The sequence below is a fragment of the Osmerus eperlanus genome, chromosome 12 (genome assembly GCF_963692335.1).
Source record: "Osmerus eperlanus chromosome 12, fOsmEpe2.1, whole genome shotgun sequence".
In the NCBI taxonomy this organism is placed as follows: Eukaryota; Metazoa; Chordata; class Actinopteri; order Osmeriformes; family Osmeridae; genus Osmerus; species Osmerus eperlanus.
In genome coordinates, this window is record NC_085029.1 from 7,946,486 (window position 1) to 7,969,712 (window position 23,227).

Here is a 23,227-nt window from a genome sequence, read left to right on the forward strand (position 1 = left end):
GAAACGTCATTTGCGAGCTTACGTCATTCACTGTACCAAAATGGCGCTGCGGATGGTTTGCCTCTCAGCGTTACGAACGGGCACGGATTTAGGGGTCAATAATGCAAGAACATTCGGGACTACAGGTGCTAATTTTGATTGTGGTCAATTTATAACTAATACTTTGCATTTGATAAGTGATGTCAACAGTTTTGTAAAGCAAGCAGTGCGTATGCAGTGCATTAACCGGCTAGCTAGTCGTTCTAGTGTCAATCCTCGTGTAAATCTTTCCCCTACTACTAGTTAGCCCATTTGGGGTCAGTCAGTGCGCTATACTAATTTTCCCTACCAATGAGAGAAATCAACCTCTAGACTACCTTTCTTTGTCATTATTAAATCATCATATATTGTAGTTATTCCTGTCCATTCGTACTGCACGTAGGTATGCAGGCTGCAGCCATCTAGCTATTTTTGTGTGGTCATAATGTAAATGTAATGTCTTAGTTAACCGCTTAATTCATAATTGTGTCTGCGTTTTGTATGTTTAGCCTATCCTAATGTAACAAATTTTGTTTTTGCATTTCAGCAAACTTATGCCGCCGAAGGGTAGGTCCTCTAGGTCCGATGCCAAATGAAGACATAGACTCCACCAACCTGGAGTCGGTAGAGAAATACCGGAGCTACACCCGGTACCTGAAAAGAGCTGATGAGGCGATGAACTCACCGGCCTGGTGGAAAACTTACAGACAGTACTTAAATCAAGAGGATCCTCACCATGGTTAATGTCATCCGCCTAACTGTATTATAATTTAAAAAAAAATACAGACATTATACTTTATAATATCGCTACGTTAATGATAACAGCATTTCTTCGTCCTGTGTTTGCACAGGCGAGGAGAAAGTGGATATCGGGCTGCCTCATGGACGGGCTCCCAGGGCCAAAGAATCGAGGGAGCGGAAGAAGATTGTGAAGGAGAACAGAAAGAGTTTAGAGCTGGAGAGAGCCACCCGTCTACAAACGTGTATGTCTCCTCTAGTCCAAGCATGATAGAGCCACTCAGCTGGATCACAAGCCTCAACACCAGTGTGTACGGCATTTACAGGGTGTATAACATTTGTGGTGTGACTAAGCAAACAAGCTGTTGGGTTATGTACAATACCTTTTCCCAAGTCAATTAAATGAGGCACTGACATTGACAGTGGCCATCAGGATCAGTAAAGTGAATTTAAATGAAACAGGCAGCCATGTATTTCTCCCATAATCCTTTGTGTTTGTTGGCCTCCAGTTAAGATTCCCATGGAGCGTGTGGAGGCGTGCTGGGAGGAGACCAGCTGGGCCTACCACGTCAAGAGGCTGGCAGATCACCACGGGATCTACAAGGATCTGTTTCCCAGGGCCTACTTTGTGCCCCGAGTCAAACTCTGCATCAGCTATGGGCAGGACAACAGTGCCCAAGTGCATCATGGGAATCATCTAACCCCCACAGAGGTGAGTGACTGATGGGAGGGATGCCTTTGTTGAAACGGAAGGGTAAAGCTCAGTGGTTAGAGCAGGTTCAGATACTTCCGTGTTGTACATCTCTTTGGATAAGTGACTGCTAAATAAATACATGAGATTGGGCATTAAAGTATGACATTAAATGACATAGTACTGTGGCCCAGTCTAGAAAGGTGCTCTGAGACATCTGACAGAATCTTGTAGGGACAATAACTGTTGATCTAAAACTGTAGTGAATCTTAACCTGATCCAGAATCTTAACCTGATCCAGAATCTTAACCTGATCCAGTTCTCAAACTCCAACATAGTCCAGTTCCTTAAGTCACTGCAGGCTGACTGACTGGGGGATAGCGAGTGTTGACGTGTGTCCCACACAATAACATGATGTTCAAACCATGCTTTTAACCTTTAAACCATGCATGACATTCACAACGCCTCTATTGATCTGTGTGTGTGTGTCAGGCGGCTGTAGCTCCTCAGGTCACCTTTGAGGCAGAGGAGGGCTCCCTGTGGACTCTATTGCTCACCAGCCCAGGTGAAGACCGAACTCTGCACCAGCGTCCTGGATGCATCTCTGGTGTACTTCTCTAACTCCACCACTAGGTGGCAGTAAGCTCCACTGGTTCAAACATCAGACGTGTTCATCATGTTTTTGTTTTTTCTCGTTTCAGACGAGCATTTACAGGAATCGGAGGGAGAGTATTTACACTGGCTAGTGTGAGTATACGCCATCTCTAAAAAAAGAGTAAACAAGAGTCAGATAAAGTGTTCCACTCCCTCTTGCACGCTATGAGCCCACCCTATGAAATGGTCCATTCTATCCAGCCTGTATTTGGCAACAGATCCTACCTTGACAACAGATGGGTTAGATTTGTTGATTGCCGGGGGGGGGGGGGGGGGGGTCAACTTGGCGACACACTGCATTCAGAATCCATTGGTATCATAATACCCCAACCTCAAAATCCCCCAACCTCAAAGTCCCCCCTCCCAGGATGCACCTAGCATTCCTCAGGGGCATCACATGAGGAGCCTCCTATAGAATGAGCTCAACTAACCACGTCCCCCGTCGTCATGCTGCAGGGGTAATATCCCGGGAGGCGTGGCCCAGTCCGGTGAAGAGCTGGCTTCCTATCTGCCCCCGTTTCCAGCGAAAGGCACCGGTTTTCAGCGCTTCGTCTACGTGCTCTTTAAACAGGACCGACGCATCGACTACCGGGCCCACGAGCCAAACCGGGCATGGTGAGCCATGTTTCCTGTTTTCCCATCTTCGCAAACACTGCAAATGCACAGTGTTACACATCCCGACCACAGGAAAGGCTCAGAGGCACACTAACAGAGCCCCGGGCTCCCTCCACCCCTCAGTGTCTCTCTGGCGGAGCGCAGCTTTAAGACGGTGGAGTTCTACAGGAGCCACCAGGACAGCATGACTCCAGCGGGCCTCGCATTCTTCCAGTGTCAGTGGGACCCCTCGGTCACCAACACCTTCCACAACACACTCCGTAAGTCCACACACACTCCGAAAATACACACACACACAATCCGTAAGTCCACACACACACACTCCGTATGTCCACACACAACACTCTTAAGCCAACACACACAATCCGTAAGTACACACACACTCCGTAAGTCCACACACACACAATCCGTAAGTACACACACACACACACACTCCGTATGTCCACACACAACACTCTTAAGCCAACACACATACACACACAATCCGTAAATCCACACACACACACACTCAACTTCTGACCATATTCTAAGTCCAAAAAGAAACTTCAGAGTTCAAAAACAGTGTGGAAACCAGTTAAAGTCTTGATGCAAGTAGGAGTTTAATTCAGCTCAATATGCCATATTAAACAACAAGAAGGTTCCAGGGAACAAATCTACACCCCATAACTTTTAAACTACCTATTTGCCTATTATCCATCTTATAACAACCATGTCCTATTGGTCCTCATCTGGTCGTACCAAGCCTTCTCAAATTCTGCTGATTCTAGGAAGTTTTAGGGCCTTTTTCCTGCTGCCAAATTTGCCTACTACACCCTAAAGAGACCTCTTAGTCTCAAACATCCTCCCTAACCTAACTGTCTCTGTTCCCTCTTACTATGTAACTACTCTGAACTTTACATATCACACATATCAAAACTACAACTTAATCATTCTATGTTACGTGAGTTTACTTAGTGTGAGTAATTTTTTGGCCTTAAGCCCACACACACCACACTCCGTAAATCCTCACACACACCACACTCTTTGAGTCCAAGTCCCCACATCTGTTTCAACCCTTGTGTTCTCTTCTGGTCATTCTGACCCATCAGTCATTGTTACCCACCGTCGTATTGCGACAACTTTACTGCATACAAAAACAAAGTGAAACATTTTCTTTTAACCGTCGGGCTGTCTCAGACCCTCCACATTGCGAAGGTTAAAAGAAAATGACTTTTTATTTGTTTTTGTATTGGGTAAAATTGGGTAAACACAACGATGGTTCGTTATGAACCTTTGGGTCATGTGACCCGAAGGCAGCATAAGGGTTAAATAAGTACGGGCACCCGAGAGGGTAACTTTCCAGCAAAGTGATGGCTTGAGAATATAACATGAGTTTAATGAAGCAGTCTTTGTCGTGTGTCCCCTCCTGCAGACATGAAGGAGCCTGTGTTTGAGTTTGTGCGTCCGCCCGTGTACCACCCTCCCCAGGTGAAGTACCCCCACCGCCAGCCGCTACGCTACCTGGACCGCTACAGGGAGGGACACAAGCCCACGTTTGGGATCTACTGACCCCACACTCGCTGACAACTGGAAGCACGATCCAAGCTCAGATCACTTTGTCGTTATTTATGGAAGGTCACTCGGACATCGGACATTGCAGCGAAGACGCAATGGTTTCAACTGTAAAAATCGGCTTCATTTGGTTTGGAAAAACACTTTCCCAACTAAGGACTTCTTCACTTGAAATCAAAAGGCACCTAAGTGTTAGGGCTGTAAAGATCGGCAACATAAAAAAGATATAATTCTCAGTTATATGTATGACAAAAAGGCTATGATAAAGCATTTTTCTACTGTAACCACTGTCTCGTTTGCTGTAGTTTCTGAGGTTCCTGACCATGCATTTTCATGTTGACTCATTCCTGGAACAGAAAGTCTCCAATTTGAGTCCAACTTCAACTTGGGAAACTAAAAGTTGAGGTAGGAAATGTGAGGTTGGAAAAAGGTAAAGCAAAAGATGGGAGGTACTTTATTACTTTATTGTTCTATAAAAATAAATTAACATTGACAAAGTTAATGATTTGGAATGAATATTTTCAAGTTTGCATAACATTTTCTTTGATTCATTTATTGACTATACAAAATAATGATTAGGAAATGCATCGATTTCATGTTCAGTCGTGATCAGCTGAGCCACATTCATCATTTGTACAACATTACCAACCAACACAGGGCAGTAGTACAGCAGGAACCAGCATCTCAGGGATGTGACGGAGGGAGAGGAGAAGAGGAAGGGAGGGAGAGTGAAAGCTGGACTAAGGTGTGGTCGAAGTGTGTGTGTGTCAATTTCTGGCAACCAGGCTCCTGTGTCTACCACAACAAGCAGCTTATTCCAACTGCGTGTGTCTCGTGGAAATCTGAATATCGGCACAAAACAATTAAATGTCTTTGGAATAAGTATTTCCTAAACAACAATGAATCAAAACCATCTGCAGATGGAAACCGTGCGCATTTAAAGGCAGTGCGTCTGACAGCTTCTGATAACCCACATCACTCAAGCTCACATATTTAAAGGCACAATAAGTAGTTTTCTATCTGTTCAATCATTAGCAGCCACAGGTAATTAAACTGCCTTCCTCTTTGTCCTCTTATAAACCCCCAGTTCACTACCTGGGAAAACAGTCCCTCTTGTATTTCCTGTAGCAATAAAGAGTAGGCCCTAGAGTAGTTCATGACACGAGAACACAAAAGTCATAAGCAAACAGATGAACAAATAATGTTACTAACAGAATTGTCCATTAGAGTGTAGTGGGCCCCTGTGTTCTGGCCACCAGCAACATCTCCTCCACGTCCTGCAGTTTGTCCCTGGGTTTGCCTCTGGCCTCCCCCCTCCTCACCTCCTCGCTGTCAATTTTCTCCCAGTCTGAGAAAAACACAGGTTTCACTCCTGCACAGACACATCCAGAGTTAGAATAAAGACATGCTTTCAACATCATCATGTGGTTGTCATTCCTCACCAGGCCATAGCACATTCCTTCGACGTGACGACCTGTTTTTGTAGGGTTCCTGCCCACGTCAATGTTGTCCAGCAAGTAGCCAAGGCTAAGTAAGACCAGTTTGTCCATGGCTAGCTATACACTTTTATTGCCCCCAAGCGATTTTTAACAGCCCCCTTAGCCCCTACGTACCAGGCCTGGCCCAGAAAACAACGTGCTTTTCATCGTTCTAACCCTAACCCCACCCGATTCATGTCACTGGATAGCACAATGGTTGCACAAAGGTCAATTTGTCATAATTTCTAAGCATGTGAAAGAGATAGTTTCACAACAGTTTAGCTCTGGATAAGAGTGTCTGCTAAATGACTAGATGTACAATAAGCCATAGCCATAGTTTTTTTCCACAGAAAGAAGCATATTCATGTTTTAGCGGATTCCATGTCCGTCATGGTCAGATCATTGCTGAAAATGTCCATTGTCCTGGAAAATGACCTCTAGAAAACAAATGGAACCTTGTTTCTTATTGTAATTCATTGGGATTAAATTGAACACATGATTCCTGATTCTCCTCCAACAACTCTTGGACTGCAGTTGCTCTGTACTATTAATGTAGTACTCTGTCGCTGTGTGTTGACTGACCACCAAATTGTGCAAACAAGGTGCTTCTGATCCTCAAACTGCTGATAGTTTTTTCTACAAGCACTATTTGTACGTCGCTTGGGATAAAAGCGTCTGGTGAATGGATAAAACGTAAAAAGTGAAGGGTGTTTTGACAAGCCACAGCGCAGTACCTCTTTCCTCCAGCAGGGCAGTCACCTCCTGGGAGCCGGTCTTGGCTGTGAGGATGTCCAGGGCTCCAGACTCCAGGTCTTGCAGGAGTGTCCGGGCCGTGTCAAAGCTGTCGTTCATGGTAGTGGCTATAACCCCAGTGGGACCTCTCTTCACCCAGCCGCTGCAATACAGACCTGGCAACATGCATGTTAGACAACATCTTTATCAAGTAATGCACAGAGTTGTCGGATTCAAAGACAGTACAATAGCTTAATGCTTGCCGGAAAGTTTGATCGTTTAAATGGTCTTCATGTAAGACCATTTAAACCAATCCGCTCTCCACAGTCATTGGTTCATACACAGACATGCGACTGTCACCATTGGCTGTCTCCCTTACATAATCTTGCGCGTGTGTGCGTGCGTGTTTACAACATCAAACCTGGTTGTTAACAATAGCAGCTGAAATCACAGAATCTCCAGTCCTGGTGTCATAAAAGCTCCTCCGAAAAGGTGACAAGCAAATGGTCACCAGACCTTCCAGGCCACATAGCTCTGTCGAACAGTATCTCCTTTAAACAAACAAAAACCCCGGACATCCTCTAGTCTCAGTCAGTGACAAATGCTCACCCTTCCTCCAGGTCAACAAGATACGGATCCAGTATGTTTACGTACGCCTAGAGTTAACTTAGGGGTAGCTTCTCTCTGTACACATGTAATGTTAAACACAGTATCATTGTGAGAATGCTGTTAAGCATTCTCACTATTGCTTTTCAACTTCTCAGTTCTTCCGCCGTTTTTTGGCCTTTAACTCGTTCTGCATACTTTAACCGATTCCTACAACTTTTGTATCAAAACGTTCAGCTCCTTCAGGAGATGATGGCTATGACTTTTGGTATTTCTCACTTTTATACTTTTTAAGACATTAAGGTTTTTGTGCAAATTATTCTCCCATTAAAAGTAATGGTAAATCCTTTCAAATCATTAAAAAGCTTCCTCCTCTTTCAAACGTAACTACTTCAGCTTACTTTCAGCTAGAGACACCATTCAACCTTTAAAATGTTCACAAGACATTCAGCTATTCCCAAATGATTCAGCTTTTTTAAATGTTCAGCCAATTTTGAATTATGACAGTTTCAAATACATTAAAATGTTTGCTCCTTCTTGATTTTTATGAATGAGCAGCAAGCAGAGTGTTTCACTCTGCTTGCTGCTCTTTTTCTGATATTCAACTAATTTGTCAAACAAATTCCTCTAACGTTCATATAGTTTAACTTACAGAAACAAGTTATACCTTAAAATGTAGGAAATATTGTCCTCTTTCAGCCAATGTAACTACTAAAGAGCTCACATTTACAGATTTCCAGCTATGAGCCTTGAAGCGAGAGCAGCCTTTCAAATTCTCTCAATAACTTCAATGGAGAGGTGAGTAAAATCAGTCAGAGAAAGCAAGAAGGAACAAGATTTTGAAACTGCCGATAGAGTCGTATTTCTGACCGCACAGACATATAAAGGACATCTCTGGTTTCGGCAGAGTCTTGGGTCTCGGAAAATATCCTTATATTTTGGATTGGACGTATAGTTTTGCGTCTAGGTCAACTTGTTTGAGGTGTGGATGCTAGGTAAATGTTCGTTTTTCTCTCTGCCTAGCTCGTTAGCTATCACAGCTGCGCCATCACCGTGGCAACCAAACAAACAAGCACCAGGAAAGCAAAAGGAACACGTCTTTGAAACTGCAGGTAGAGTCGTATTTCTGACTGCACAGATATATAAAGAATATCTCTGGTTTCGGCAGTCTTGGGTCTCGGAAAATATCCTTATATTTTGGATTGGACGTACAGTTTTGCGTCTAGGTTATCTTGTTTGAGGTGTGGATTCTAGCTACATTTCTCTTATTCTCTGCCCTCAGCGCATTAGCAATCATAGCTGCACCATCACCGTAACGACAGACACGCACCACTCAGTCTCTCACACAGGTGATTGGTACGTTTACTTGACTATGAGAAACACGATTACTAGCAATTGTCGGTTTATGCCAATAATACGATTACTCCGTTTACATGTGTAATTAGTTATGCGATTACTCAATAAACACGTCTACATGATTCTTTTTTATTAATCGTTGTATGCTCCACGGACAAAACTTGCACCATCATCCTTCTGCAACAAAGTGTCGCCGTGTCTTCCTGTATCGGCCCTACTGCTGTATGTTTCATTCCATCAACACATTGAATCCAACTAAGAAAGCCGAGTAAACGCATAGGCTACATCTGCTACTGCTAATACTATCCCAACTATAATTTAATCTGTTAAAACGATAATATTCTTGTTACGACTAGCTAGCCTACTTCTTCTGTTTAACAGTTCAGCTTTCAGCTTCTCCAACATTGTAGGCTATTTTAGCTCTTAGCTTTGTTAAGATGATGCAGTTCAGCTTCCACACTGCCTCTTTTGTGTGACTCACACATTTTTAAAATTCATTTCAGCTTGCAGGTATTTTCTCATTTCTCACTTTTATACTTTTTAAAATATTAAGGTTTTTGTGCAAATTATTCTCCCTTTAAAAGTAATGGTAAATCCTTTCAAATCATTGTTGGAATGCTGCTCCAGTCCCGTTTCAAAAATACCTTTCGGTTGCTTTGAAGCTTCAGCTTATAACTTTCTACTAAATTTTCACTATTTTCAGCTTTTTTTAGTATGGTCAGCTATCCCCATTCAGGTTTTCAGCATTCTCACTGCTGTTTCGCAGGAACAGCCGTTTCTAGTTCTATTAAGGGTTACATCTTCAACTTTTCTGACAATGCAACACACAAGCACACACACCAGTGAGACTGGAGGGCTCTCTCTCTGGCTCTACTATACTCTCAGTAATGCGATGTGATTATAGCACCTTCCAATAGTTTTGTGTTTGAAGGCTTCATTCTGAGAAGATGACGCTTTACGGAGGTCTCCATCTTGGACTGAACAACAACTCATAGTTCTCCAGTCATTCCATGAGCAGCCGTAACAAAGGATCTCTCTTTCCCTCCCTAACTCTCTCGTTTTCTCTCACACACACACACACCTGCTGCCTGCTGTACACGGCCCATAGTGTTGGGGATGATGGCCTTGCTGGGGTCAAAGGGCACCGATGGGTCAATGGGAAGGCTCTTGTAGCCAATGCTGCTAATGACCAGGCCACATGCCACATCCTCCACCTCGCCTGTGGTCACGGCCCACGCACCATCACCCGATCCCTGGGGACAGAAAGAGATTGAGGCAGTCAGCAAGAACCAGATTTAATTGACACGAACAGGTCTTGAATAACAAAAGTAAGTATATATGGACAGTTTTGTACTGTATTATGTGTGGCCCCTCCTTGTCCAAAATGCCGCTACTAGACTATTGACTGGAACAAAGAAGAGAGAACATATTTCACCAGTCCTGGGCTCTACACTGGCTCAAAGTCAAAAGCCCTATTCAGTTCAAGGCATTATTGTTTGTTTTATAAGGGTCTGCATGGCTTGGATCCTCTGTACATTTCTGATCTTCTTTCATTTAATCAAAATACATCCGAGACCTCCGATCAACCAGTGGTCTAAGGTTGACGTCTCAAACTGAAGGGAGATCCAGCCTTCTCAGCGGCTGCTCTATAGCTCTGGAATAATTTGCCATAAAAACTGCATCAACATATGGTTTTAAATATTTTCTTAAAACGAATTTATTGTTGCATTTGGTCATAGGTAGGTGCAGTGGTAACATGTTTGTACATTGTCTGTGATTGTGTTTTAACGTGTCTGTTTTCATTATTCGCCATTGTACAGCACTTTGGCAAACAGCTGTTCTTTTTAACTGGAGCTTGTCACCTCCAGTCTGTTGACAGCCAATCGGAGTCCAGCGGCCCTGGTGAGGTCAGCGGAGGGCAGGACCTCCAGCGGGCTGCGCAGGAAGCGGAAGGCCCAGGAGCGGGATGCTAGTCTCCTCCTCTCCTGCTCCTGCTCTCCAGGGACCTCCAGCGCTGCCTTCACCAGTAGCTCCGTCAGACGCTTCCTGGGCCTCGGCAGAGCTGAGGGGACAGGCGGACAAGCACACACAAAGACAGACGCACACACACAAAGACAGACACACACACAAGCGAGCACACAGACAGACAGACCACATAGAGCTTATAAAGTGATCTTAAAAGGTCTCAGCTCGCGTGTCAGCTAAACCAGTGGTTCCCAGCCCTGGTACTCAGGGCATCCCTGTCCTGCATGTTTTAGATGTTTCCCTGCTCAAACACACCTGATTCAAATGAATGGGTCGTTATCCAGCTCTGCAGAAGCCTGCTTATGACCATTCATTTGAATCAGGTGTGTTGGAGCAGTGAAACATCTAAAACATGCAGGACAGGGGTGCCCTGAGGACCAGGGTTGGGAACCACTGAGCTAAACCACCATCCCTAAACCACGCCATTCCTCTCTCAGAATTACACCCTTACTTATCACTCTGCCCATCATCTATCTGCAATGTTTCAAAACACATCGTTATTAGGAAAGGGGAAGCCAGCCAATCACCCCACCTTTCAGAGCCTCTGCAATGCCGTTGAAGTCAGCATGAACCATCTCTGGTCTGGTGCCAGGCAGGTTCACCATCTCTCTCAGTTCCTGGTTGAGAAAAAAAAACAAAAAAATGTGCACAGCGTTTGAGTCCACCTGTCTAATGTAAATGAGAGATTTCAGTTTTAGATTAATACGCCAAAATAACTGTGTCATTATGGGTAATTGAGTACAGATAAATAGACAATTGTTTTGCCTACAATAACATCTACAACACAATAAAATCTACAACACAATAAAATCCTGTCCTAAGCAAAGGGGTCTGAATACTTTCTGAAGCCTCTCGTTAAATATTTATTTTTCCTTTTTCCAGCGGGGGACTGACCCCCCCAAAAAAACAGGCAGGAAGCACTGGGTCAGAGGTTAATATTGGCGCCTCACACCTTGATGGTGCAGGCCACCTGCAGAGGACCTCTCCTGCCCATGATGAGCACCCTCCGCACCCTGCTCTCCGCCAGAGTGGCCAGCGCCAGCTCCGTGATGTCCGTCTTCTGCAAACGAGGGGGGAAAACACACCGGTAAGATCTCAACAAGCAAGGACACGTGCTAATGCTAATTACGTGAGCGAATGCTAGCGTAATGCATTCATTTGTCTTTCCTCCAATGCGACGTACGGGAGGGGTTAAGGATTTAAGGGGGGGGGGGGGATTTAAACCTGCGACTCTTGATTTGCAGTCAAATACTCGACCACTGAGTTATACCCCCCCACCCCCCCACCCTTAAATCCTTACCCCACACAGGACATGCAGGTATTTGTATTCGAAGCCAGGCTGTCCATGTGTAGGCTCTGATACAGTCAACTTCAAGATATCATGGTTGGAGATAACCTGAGCAAAGCGGGGATGAGTCCAACCTTTAAGATCTCCAGAGGAGACAGCAGGATCCTCGCTACATCCAGGGCCACATTCCCCTGGCCCAGAATCACAGCCGTGTCACAGCTCAGGTCTGGCTTCAGCTGGAACACACAGGGGGCAGAACGAAAGAAAACACATGAAGCCAAACAAGGAATAGTATGAGAAAAAGAGCCAAATGGAAGAGGGGAGGGAAGAGGGGAAGACTGGAAATAGAGACTAACAGAGAGAGGGAGCCAGAGAAAATAGAGATAGGAAGTAAGAAAATGTTTTCTTGAAGACGTGAACATACTATACCTCTTTGTTTCTAGGCAACCCGTTGTACCAGCCCACAAAGTCTTTGGCAGAGTACACACCAGCCAAGTCTTCACCTGGTACACCCATTCTCCTGTTCCCGTCTGCACCATAGCTCTACCCCCGTCAACACACACACACACATACAATTAATAGTTAATGATAGGATTGGTAAGTTTTGAGAACATTGCAATTTTAGCTTGATTTCGAAAGTCAAACTCAAGTTACTGTCAAACCATTAGATGTATTGGTTGCAATCAGGATGTGAAGTTTATTTGAGCAAATATGACAAAAAGTGTGTCTCAACAATATTGGTCATTATCAACATTGCCTTTAAGGAAATGGCAGTTCAGGTAGTTTAGGTCTTGGAGTGATTGAACTCTAGAACTACACTACCCAGAAGGCAGTGTTGTGTCCTCACCAGCACCACAGCATGGTAGGCCCTCTGGAGCTCCTCCACGCTTACGTCCTTCCCCACACTCACGTTGCCGTGGAAACTACACCGGGTGTGTTGGGCCGTTTGTGTGAAGGTGTTGATTACGTTCTAATGTCAGCAAAAGAGTAACAGGAACAGAAAGAGAGAGAGATAGGTCAGAAGGACAGATTGAGAAAGGAGAGATAGAGGAACGAGACAGAGGATGAGAGACAGAGAGAGACAGACCGACAGGTCCATTGCTCAGAGCATGATAGGGGCAGTGTGTAAATGTCCTGTCCTCCTATGCCTCTGTTTCTATGTTACTGTGAGACACCCTAAAATGACTGGTTGAACAATGACTCATCATGTCGCGCGAAAGATAGAGACAACGTTTCGACGACTTTTGTTGTTGCGTTTCATAATGAAAACAGCAAACTCACCTTGACCTCGGGGTGGTCTGGCGCCACGCCGAACCGGACCAGACCAAACGGCACTGGCAGACGTTCGTATATGTCCACCTGCACGTCTGGTCGGGCCTGCGACACGGAACAGCAACAACCTCGCTCACTATCACACTCTACACCGGTTAGTCTGTGTGTGTGTTTGTGTGTGTAGCCAGCCACAACCTTGCTCTTTATCAAACTGTCGTCTGTGTGTGTGTAGCCAGCCACAATCTCGCACTATGTTTACATTATTGTGCCCTATAAAAGATGGTCCTCCGGCCTTCAGAGCTGAGAGAGACATGATTGAGTCCTAAGCCTGGTGTTGTGTTGTCATTTATTGTCAGAGGTCTGGTTTTCTCTCCCAATCTGAAGATTGATAATACTTATTAAAATCCAGAACTCAACTGAACTTAGTCACCCCGTTTATGAAGAGACAGACAAAACACTTTCTTCATCACTCTTTATCAGACTGTCGTCTGTGTGTGAGTGTTTGTTGTGTGTGTGTGTGTGTGTGTGTGTGTAGCCAGCCACAACCTCGCTCTTTATCAGACTGTACCCCAGTTTGTATGTCTTTGTAAAGCCTTGTTCAAATCTCCCCTCCCCCAAGTGTAGACTAAATGAATAGCCTGCTTTTTGACTGACCTATTCGGATTCTGACAGCGAATGGCAAGATGTCAGTGGAAGCTGATGTTTTTGAGGTTCCAAGAATGTTCAGCTCTGGTTCTCATAAAAGTCATGTTTTGGAAGGAATAACCTGACAAAGACTCTATTCAATATAACACGAGCATGAGTAAGAGGATTAGGCAGCTGGTCAATGACCCTCCAGTTGGAGTTAAGAACAAAAACTGGACTCCATACCTTCAAGAGGTGCTGTGCTGTATAGAAGCCAGCAGGACCTCCTCCTACTATGCACACCTTCGGACTCGGCGCAGGAATGGAGGACAGTTTACAAACTCCTGAACAGCAGGCACGCAAACAAATTAACATTTTAAAATCAGAATACATCGTTATTTGTATTACTTTTTTTTAAATATATAAATGTAATGCTATAAACATATTGGATTGATAATACTTTATGATTATTTAGACCCAACACAATTGATTTCATTGTGAACGATACATTGAACACAATCAATGTGATTTGATCCTAACTTCGTCAACGTCAACACAGTGCGAACGTCGTGACGTAGTGATAAGGACCGTACTAGAGGGTATGACCGTACTGTGCACAAACCATGGCACAAATCAGTTCCTCCTTACCATTAAACTGAATGATTCCGGTCTGTCCAGCCGATGTCCGTAATAACTTTAACATCTTCATTTTACACAAGGCCAATTTATGAGAGCTCAACTTCATAAATCTTCAAACATTAGATGGCTATCCAGAATCCATGAAAGCTATGGCCAACGGTATTAGGGGGTTGGCGAACGTTTAGGTCTGTGCATGGTTAAAGGAATCTACCAACATGTCGACCAATGTTGATCTTTGATTAGTCGGAGGCGGGCGAGTTTTTGTAATACGAAATCGGAAACGCTTATCCAGGTGTTGTCCAGTAATTTTCCAGTAATCTCCACAAACGCACAACCGGCTATGCCCTACACTGTGCAGCCAACTACCGATCCGTGTGGTGAAAAAGATAGAGCTATAGTTCCGCGCATGAACTGTGCTGAAAGTTCAGTCAACAGAAAAACCTAGTTTTTCTAGATGTAGGCTACTTATCCCCCCACAGAGCGAGTCCCAAGGATAATCTCTGCCTACACACACACACAACCTTGGTTTCCCGAAGAACCTTGAACTCCCCTTTTGAGAAGGCCATTTTATTAACTCTAAATAGGCTACCTCTTTCCATGCATAAATGTTCTAATGTATTTAGCCTGTAATAGACTACACTACCAGTTGCCATTTGATAAAATAGTATTAGAATATAGACTTCAGATCAGTGTTTTAACTGTAATGTTTAGTATAATTCATATTAAATTTGATTTACTAATTCCACATGGACTAGCACAAACAGTTAAATACTGAGAAGGACATTATTCCAGTATCTGGGCCATGTTGTGTATAGCTTAACGCAATGTCCTTTAGTTTAATAATATATTCATTCATTTATTTTAGCACACTTTTACCCAAAGTGACATGCAGAGTACAATATGTGCAGTCTAATGCTCTACCACAGAGCTATACACAACCCTATAATGTTATATATGGTACTGAGCCATACACACCTCTATAATGTTATATATGGTACTGAGCCATACACACCTCTATAATGTTATATATGGTACTGGGCCATACACACCTCTATAATGTTATATATGGTACTGAGCTATACACACCTCTATAATGTTATATATGGTACTGAGCTATACACACCTCTATAATGTGCTGTATTGAGTTGGCCCACAAAACTGGTGGGATGTCAGTTTATTGTCTCATGGCAGTTCTTCACAAAATACACAGGGAAGGAGAATAGCTTTCCTTTTTGATGTTAGAGCTGTCCTAGTTTGATCGCGGTACAAAGTTGTCTGAAAAACTAGTCTTCATGCATGATTCTTTATGCAACATTGGTGAGAATTCTCCTCCAATGCATAGCAGCTGTCTAGCTCAGTGGTTCCCAAAGTAGAGGTTGTGACCCCCTGGGGGGTCACGAGTCAGCGACGGGGGGGGATAGATGATTTGAAGTTTGTATACTTTAACCACCTCCATGGATCATGCGGGGGTCGTGGGCTGAAATGTTTGGGTTCTTCCTACGGGTAAAGGAATTCAAGGAATGAACATTGTTTATTTCTCATGGGTTGCGGATGAAACTGGGAGGAAGACTGAGTTTTTCATCCATCTAGCATGCCAGAGCAGTATACATAACACATTATTAGCTATAGGAAATATTTCCAGTGTTCTTTTATGCAGTATAAAGGTTACATCCTTAATTTTTCAAACACAAGGCCTATTACCTATATATATATATATATATGGGTGTGTGAATGTGTGTGTGATTTGGAGTTCGGACTTGGAGGACAGAGAATTTAGTAGATTTGTTCGAAACAACTACATTTCCCCACGCAGCTTTGTATTTTCTAGTGGTGTGTGAGATATAGGCTTGACGTCAAACAGGATGTGGTGTCTTTATTTCTGCGTAAATAAACACTAAATGTGGGGTAGCAACCAAAATACAGGAAGCAACACATCATTTTTAGCACAGTAGTTTATTTTCACCCTAGTTTTACATACAGCTCAATACACTGGTGCACCACATTGTAATTAAAAAAGAAAAAAAAAAAGCAGAAGAATAAAAAGCCATATGAAATGACAAACTTTGCAGGTTCTCATGGAAAGACTGATACTGTATAATGCACCTAATGAAGGTAGAAATGTGATTAACTCAATTCAGTTCAGGTATGATTGCAGTATTTCCTAAGTCAAATCACAGTAATCTCGTGAAGTACTGAGGTTGTGGAGGGCTGTCTGTGAGCTGCTGGAGACTGCGCTGTGGACACCTCTGGTGGTGCTGATGAGGGTGTCTGGGCCTGTTTTGTCTGGTGGCTCTGCCAGGCATGAACTGCCTCCTTTTCTGCTGGAAAACGGGAAAATTGTTCAAAGAACCACACCGGAGTATCAGGAAAACCCCCAAACCATCTGCTCTGTCTAGAAAGATGTAATGTTAACTGAAATGTAGGGCTGCCTGAAACAGCCGAAATGAAACTGCAACGATTTTGTTTTCAAATTGAAACCATTTGAGAACCACACCCCTGAACATAGACACCAAGTTATTCTTGGTGTTATTGTATGAGCCACCCTTTATGAGTCTACCAAGAAATATGAACTACTGACCCTTGTGCATTTCCACACCAGAGCTCCAATGAAGACGAAAAATGCAATGACGAAGGCTAATAAACTTAGTACGATCAAGATGAGGTCCATGACGAAGCCATCCAAACAGGACTTGTTAGGATCCCTTTCTACGAAACGAGAGGGAGAGAAGAGGGAGAAAGAATACGATGGAGAATGAGAGGCAGAGAGGTAAAGAACAACAGGGAGAAGAGAAAGGTGGGAGAGGGAAAGAGAGAGGACCAGCTTTTTACTTTGTAATTCAATACACCCTCATCACTCACCCTTGTTACAGCCTGTATCTATTGATCTGTGTTTTCCAGTACAGGATGCATCGCAGTAGTAATTGCTTCGGTACCATTCTGCCATAGCTTTCTTTCAGTCAAATGTTTGATGCCATTTGTATTTTCTCACCTCTGACAATAATTACGGAGCCTTTACTCCGGAACTCCAGCGGCGAGGACGTGTTGCTGTCTAAGTACATCCAGGTGCAGCTGTAGCTGTCCGTGTCCTCCACGCGCAGCCAAGACAGACGCAAGGCCACCGTACAGCAACGCTTGACTGCAGGTTGTTCGACCACCACCAGACGACCCCTGAACTCTGCCTCGACGGTCGTTCGTATTACCGCTTCGTCGTTCATGTCCAGGTATGCCACCAATCTGTTGCCACGGAAACGTCCGCGCAGGTAGAGCCCCATGGGATTGGGCCTAGAGGTGGAACACAGAATCTCTGCCGAGGAGTTGGGCCCATTGAAAGAGAGGGCTCCGGGACTCTGGACGACTGGACACTCAGGCCCACCTGGATATTAAAGACTACACTGTTGCACTGTCTGAATAAAATAGACCTACTAGGCACTAACCACAGAAATTGCATTTCGAAGGTCCTTGCTTCCGATCCTTGATTATTTGTGCAACTTGGTTGTGTATTCATTTATGTATTTGATCGTCACGTTGAATAAAAGTGTCTGATAAACGTTATTAAACTGTCAGATCTGTCAGATGGCAGCAATATTTTCACCTAAAAATGTCTAATTTGAATAAAAGTCTGACCAATTAAATCAAAAGTAGATGAGACATGGTGATCAAGAACAATGCTCGGCCAGAGAATGGCAAAAAGCACAGAAAAAAGTCATGTGAGCTCAATTTTGATGTTTCCGATTAGGTGACTAAAAGTCATTTGCCAGAGCATTTATAGAAAGTTTTTTTCTGAAGGAAACTTGTTTTGTTTCCCCAAACCTTTGTTCTCCCATCACAGAGAAATCACCAAAGCACTCAGCCATCCGTTCTTAACTCTGCAAGCAAACAGACAAATGTTACACAGTCCCAACACATCCCCCCTCTCCCTCACTCACCTGGGCAGGTGAGAACAGCAGGTGTGCAGAGAACTACCAACACACCTCTCCACAGCAGGGCCTCCATAACCTGGACTGCAGATGAGCCTCCGTGAGCTTGCACCCTCTCGACTGCCAGAACAAGGATGTCTGTCTTCTCGGGTTTGAGAACATATTAACTTCCTCAGAAACAGGAAGTGTCTGTGTTTCTGCTGTATGTGCCACATCAGTGCATGGTTTCAAGGCAGCCTGTAGTTCAATAATGCTCAAGACTTACATGATGCATCATTCCAAGTTTATTCACAAATGAAGAGAAGGTTCATGTAGCTCAGTTCACAATATAAATTGGTAAAACTCACTCCTCAAAAAGTACAGTCCATGGCTTTTTGGAAGTGTCACGGGTCGCGTTGGCAGGCAAGACGGAGGTGCCGAGTTAGAAGCCAGGTGTGAGTAAAGGCCGGGTATATGTGACTGACGAGCAGCGCAATTACCCCTGTTACATTCACAGTACTGATGTATTGTCAGTTCTACGTCAAACGGCACTCAGTGCTCCTGTGACAACAAGCTTGGACCCCCTTGAGGCCCCCCAAAATGTAGAGTCTGAATAATGATAAACATTGGTAGGCCTATTGCGTCCGCAGACAACAATATTTAATGTAGGCCTACTGGCCCATATACAACTGGCTTCCTCTGCTCCTTTGCAACCTTATACAGATATAGTAAACAAAAACATATATGCATGTTCACAGGGTGTGAGATTTTCACCTGCTAGAAGCGGAAAGACCTCAGAAACATAAGGTGAAACGTGATGTGTCCATTATGTGGCAACCATGCAGGGCCGTATCGACCATTGAGGACACCGAGGTCCGGACTCTTTTTTTTTCGAGGTGTAGGCCTATATTAAAAGTAATACATTTATATGTAATAATTGCCTGGTAACTCTTTGGTGCCGCAAAGGTAACAACCTTCTCAAGTGACTGCTTGCTTGAGTTGGCTGGGGGGGGCATTGATTAACCCTTGTGTTATCTTCGGGTCATTCTGACCCATCAGTCATTGTGACCCACCTTCGTATTGCGACAGATTTACCGCATACAAAGACAAAGTGAAGCATATTCTTTTAACCGTTGGGCTGTCTCAGACCCCCCACATTGCAAAGGTTAACCCTTGTGTTATCTTCGGGTCATTCTGACCCATCAGTCATTGTGACCCACCGTCGTATTGCGACAAATTTACCGCATACAAAGACAAAGTGAAGCATTTTCTTTTAACAGCTAGGCTGTCTCAGACCCCCCACATTGCGATGGTTAAAAGAAAATTATTTTAATTTGTTTTTGTTTTGGGTAAAATTGGGTAAACACAACGATGGTTCGTTATGAACCTTTGGGTCATGTGACCCGAAGGCAGCACGAGGGTTAAAAGAAAATTATTTTAATTTGTTTTTGTATTGGGTAAAATCGGGTAAACACAACGATGGTTCGTTATGAACCTTTGGGTCATGTGACCCGAAGGCAGCACGAGGGTTAAAAAAAACTGTATTTTGCGCCCAAGTAATACGAAACAATTTGCTCGCGCGCTCCTAATTCTGGAAGTCCATATCTAGGCACAAATAAACCTTTAGGTCTGGGCAGAGCAGGCACCTTACATTTACATTTAGCAGACGCTCTTATCCAGAGCGAATTACAGTAAGTACAGGGACATTCCCCCGAGGCAAGTAGGGTGAAGTGCCTTGCCCAAGGACACAACGTCATTTTGCACGGCCGGGAATCGAACTGGCAACCTTCTGATTACTAGCCCGTATCCCTAACCGCTCAGCCACCTGACACCTTAATCCGCCAAAGCGTTAGGAGGTAACTAACGTTAGATTTACCGTAAGTCGCTCTGGATAAGAGCGTCTGCTAAATGACTAACTGTAAACTAGACAATTTTACTGGTCGTCTGCTTGTAGTTGTCATGATTCATTCCCACACAGTCAGACATCGCCTGCCAAAAAGCGATCTTAGTTGTGCCGCCCTTTAATAAGATGCATTTGCAGATGCATTCATAAAACAATAGTGAAACTGTAGAAAAGCAACAAAAAAGTAAAGAAGCAATTCAATTGTGTTAGGTAGCTCACTGCAACAAACATTCATTTTAAGTAAACTTAACGTCTGAATGTACACAGTAAATGTCTATTAGCCTAAATTGTATAAACTAGTGAAGTGCCCATTTGTTCCACCCGCATCTCTGGTGATTGCTTGGCTGTCATTTCCTGACGGCGCACTGCTTCCCTTGACTGACGGCGCATAGTGTCCCTTTCCCGACGCTCCGCTTGCATCTCCGGTGTTTCCTTTGCCCTAACTTCCCGCATGCGCACGGCATCCTTTACTTGTCGCTCCGCTTGCATCTCCGGTGTTTCTTTTGCCCTTGCGTCCCGACGGCGCACGGCGTTCTTTGCCTGACGGTCCACCCGCTGCTCTGGGGTCTCCTCGGCTCGCGCACGGCTGTGGCTTTCCCGGTCCTGAGCTTGGCGTGCTTCTCGTGCTTCGTCCGTCTCTGCTGCTCGTGTACGGCGGGTTGCCTCGCGCCTCTTCTCGCGCCTCGCACGGCTATCTTTAGGCATGTTAGTGTAACAAACCTTCTACTCTCCTGCATGAGGCGATAGTCAATGCACGTACAGGTGCCTACTCTTTTGTCTCTAGACCATTTTCTACAACAAACTCCTCTGAAGCCTATCATGCATTACTGAAAAGTAAACGTTTGTTATTTGTGGAAACCATGACTCAAAGGATAGAAGCACGAGCATTTACCTTTGGCCCCGGGTGGCTCCGAGTGACTTGGTCTGCCTCATCCGCTGCCCATCGGCCTCACATCGTTCAGCTGGAAAGCAGATGTAGCCTATAGTGTGTTTTTTTTTGTATTTTAATGTACATGTAGGGTACTGTACAGTAGTATGATAGCTAGCATACTTAATCGCGTAGTGCATCTCAACATGGGAGCAAACGCGTTTAAAATGTAGGCCAACCATATTTTGAACAGTAGGCTATGCCTAAATTATAGGCTGATTATATAGATAACTCGCTACTTAACGTACTTTGAACAGAAATGTGATTGTTACCTAACTAGCTCTTCATTCAGCTCGACATGGCAGCGTACACGTTTTCTGATTATTTCTCGTAAACTAAATACATTCAAACAACATTTCATTGGACTGGCTGGCTCGCGGAACGTATCCTGCCGCGCGGAAGGATACGAAAATTTGAGTTATCCATGGCTTTATTGCTTTTAGTGTGTCTCAACATGGCGGAGAATGCGTTCACTTATTTCTCGTAGAACGCTCATCCAAACAACTTCAAACGCGACACTGCATCCATACTTAAGTCCTGTGCAATACACCTGCCGAATGTCAACTTACTACACTGCCCGGTTCTCGGGATAATCGAGCCACAGACAACCAGACATAGTATGCACTTTACTACAACCTAGTTCAACAGCCTACATTATATTACAGCATAGTCTATATCTTATAAATAGGCTATATGAGATTACATATCACAGACACTTACAGATGACGCCTTCACTCAGTTAGATAACCTGCTCCTACTTCTTGGCTTGCTTGGGAAGATGCTCAATGCTACTTTTGAGACATAGAACAACTACTTCCTGTACAGACAAGTTTCTTCCGTTTTTTTTTGGTGTATTTTTTGTTATTGTTGAAAATGTATATTGCAACATCGATACTCTTTTTGTACATGAAGGTACAGAACATTTGCCAAATGGCATAATAACATCGTAATCAAAAATACACATTTTATAATACAGATTGGATTACAAGGGAAGTGAAAAGGAAAAAACAAAACAACAACATAAATAAATTATATATACATATATAATATATAATATATATATGGGAGTCAGATGGCTGAGCGGTGAGGGAATAGGGCTAGTAATCTGAAGGTTGCCAGTTCGAATCCCGGCTGTGCCAACTGACGTTGTGTCCTTGGGCAAGTCACTTCACCCTACTTGCCTCAGGGGGAATGTCCCTGTACTTACTGTAAGTCGCTCTGGATAAGAGCGTCTGCTAAATGACTAAATGTAAATATAAAATCAGTTAAATAATATGACATATAAGGGGAAGTTCAGTTCAATTATGGTTCGTTGACATTGTGGGAAAGTGTATATCATACAATTCTTGTGCTTTTCTTCCGTTTACCAATTTTAAGGACTTTAGGTATAATTTAAATTCATTTAAGAAAAAAGGATAAAAAAAACTGTGCCATACATAGTATGACATTGCAACATAAATCATAATTTGTGTTTTGCAGAATCATACCAAATGTAACATTGTCTCTTGAGATAGAAGTTGGGAATAGTGAAACATTTTGTTTTATACATGTGTGGATGTCGAGCCAACATTTTTTTACTACCCTGTGTGACGGTATGTAAGAGACGTAGCCATGCTCCGTCACAACAAGGTGTCGTTCGCCACTCGCTGGGCTTGAAAGCATGACCTCTGACTTGCAAACCACTACCAACTATGCGAAAGACAAGCTAGATATTTGTTGATTCGTTGTTCGTTGTTACATACCTTAGGAGTGAGTTTCACAGGTTTACACCCGTTACACCTAGCCTGGCTCTGCCCTCCTACGTACTTCCGCTCAATTTTGATTTTGCTTCTGTACTAGGTCTGGGAATTCTGCACCTAAGTCGGTTTTCTCAGTGGGTTTTTTTTTGTAGGGCCAATCAGCAAACAGAGGGAGTGGCTGAGAATGATGACATTGATGTTGTGCGCTAGTTTGAGTTGTAGTTCAGTAATGGCGACGGAGAAAGATGCGAGCAAAGCTATTCGGTCCGTTGTGGCAACGCTGCCGAATATCCAAAAGTTAGAACAATCTTTGCTAAGTTTTGTTGGTGGCCATGATGTTGTGGCCCTCCTCCCCACGGGGTTCGGGAAAAGTTTGATTTTCCAGTTACGGCAGCTAGCTCCGTTACAGTAGCTAGTGGTGAAGGAGTTGGCTAAGGCGAACGCTAGCGATTGGTTATGGCAGATACAATAGTT

General features: G+C 43.9%; 3 protein-coding genes across 9 annotated transcripts; 1 reads left to right on the forward strand and 2 right to left on the reverse strand.

Moving 5' to 3' along the window:
- Positions 1 to 11: 11 nt before the first annotated feature.
- On the forward strand, positions 12 to 4,765 carry mrpl38 (mitochondrial ribosomal protein L38). The gene is made up of 9 exons (XM_062475603.1): positions 12 to 125; positions 566 to 757; positions 870 to 1,001; positions 1,266 to 1,468; positions 1,940 to 2,012; positions 2,149 to 2,194; positions 2,558 to 2,716; positions 2,840 to 2,976; positions 4,128 to 4,765. Exons 1-9 carry the CDS (start codon positions 41 to 43, stop codon positions 4,262 to 4,264), a joined length of 1,164 nt encoding a protein of 387 aa, XP_062331587.1. The 5' UTR covers positions 12 to 40; the 3' UTR covers positions 4,265 to 4,765.
- Positions 4,716 to 14,771, reverse strand: fdxr (ferredoxin reductase). Of its 4 annotated transcripts, none has more exons than XM_062475601.1 (12): positions 14,297 to 14,771; positions 13,895 to 13,989; positions 13,034 to 13,129; positions 12,600 to 12,722; positions 12,182 to 12,295; positions 11,887 to 11,988; positions 11,417 to 11,524; positions 10,997 to 11,081; positions 10,302 to 10,501; positions 9,521 to 9,692; positions 6,480 to 6,653; positions 4,716 to 5,639 (listed from the first exon to the last, which is right to left on the reverse strand). In XM_062475601.1, exons 1-12 carry the CDS (start codon positions 14,391 to 14,393, stop codon positions 5,491 to 5,493), a joined length of 1,515 nt encoding a protein of 504 aa, XP_062331585.1. In that variant the 5' UTR covers positions 14,394 to 14,771; the 3' UTR covers positions 4,716 to 5,490. The 4 variants fall into 4 exon arrangements, 3 of the variants coding, with proteins under 3 accessions (XP_062331585.1, XP_062331584.1, XP_062331586.1); XM_062475600.1 differs by having other exon boundaries at positions 13,895 to 13,992; XR_009931959.1 differs by lacking the exon at positions 4,716 to 5,639 and adding an exon at positions 6,899 to 7,028 and having other exon boundaries at positions 6,550 to 6,653; positions 13,895 to 13,992.
- Positions 14,772 to 16,221: 1,450 nt separating this feature from the next.
- Positions 16,222 to 21,749, reverse strand: LOC134031774 (uncharacterized). Of its 4 annotated transcripts, none has more exons than XR_009931948.1 (4): positions 21,735 to 21,749; positions 20,979 to 21,066; positions 16,866 to 16,993; positions 16,222 to 16,605 (listed from the first exon to the last, which is right to left on the reverse strand). XR_009931948.1 is itself a non-coding variant. In XM_062475488.1 (4 exons), the coding sequence occupies exons 1-4, from the start codon at positions 18,278 to 18,280 to the stop codon at positions 16,459 to 16,461; spliced, it is 729 nt and encodes a 242-aa protein (XP_062331472.1). In that variant the 5' UTR covers positions 18,281 to 18,356; the 3' UTR covers positions 16,222 to 16,458. The 4 variants fall into 4 exon arrangements, 3 of the variants coding, with proteins under 3 accessions (XP_062331472.1, XP_062331473.1, XP_062331474.1); XM_062475488.1 differs by lacking the exons at positions 20,979 to 21,066; positions 21,735 to 21,749 and adding exons at positions 17,277 to 17,660; positions 18,214 to 18,356 and having other exon boundaries at positions 16,222 to 16,608; XM_062475489.1 differs by lacking the exons at positions 20,979 to 21,066; positions 21,735 to 21,749 and adding exons at positions 17,277 to 17,660; positions 18,214 to 18,355.
- Between the last annotated feature and the right edge of the window lie 1,478 nt (positions 21,750 to 23,227).

Excerpts from the sequence above, each read along its gene's own strand:
- fdxr (XM_062475600.1), bottom strand. The coding sequence starts at position 14,393 with ATGAAGTTGAGCTCTCATAAATTGGCCTTGTGTAAAATGAAGATGTTA. Across the intron at positions 12,723-13,033 it reads CAGACCACCCCGAGGTCAAG|AACGTAATCAACACCTTCAC; the intron begins GTGAGTTTGCTG and ends TGCTGACATTAG. Across the intron at positions 11,525-11,886 it reads CTCCTCTGGAGATCTTAAAG|AAGACGGACATCACGGAGCT; the intron begins GTTGGACTCATC and ends CCTCGTTTGCAG.
- mrpl38 (XM_062475603.1), top strand. The coding sequence starts at position 41 with ATGGCGCTGCGGATGGTTTGCCTCTCAGCGTTACGAACGGGCACGGAT. Across the intron at positions 758-869 it reads TCAAGAGGATCCTCACCATG|GCGAGGAGAAAGTGGATATC; the intron begins GTTAATGTCATC and ends GTGTTTGCACAG. Across the intron at positions 2,977-4,127 it reads CACCTTCCACAACACACTCC|ACATGAAGGAGCCTGTGTTT; the intron begins GTAAGTCCACAC and ends CCCCTCCTGCAG.
- LOC134031774 (XM_062475488.1), bottom strand. The coding sequence starts at position 18,280 with ATGGAGGCCCTGCTGTGGAGAGGTGTGTTGGTAGTTCTCTGCACACCT. Across the intron at positions 17,661-18,213 it reads TGCTGTTCTCACCTGCCCAG|GTGGGCCTGAGTGTCCAGTC; the intron begins GTGAGTGAGGGA and ends TTTAATATCCAG. Across the intron at positions 16,609-16,865 it reads TGGTGTGGAAATGCACAAGG|CAGAAAAGGAGGCAGTTCAT; the intron begins GTCAGTAGTTCA and ends CCCGTTTTCCAG.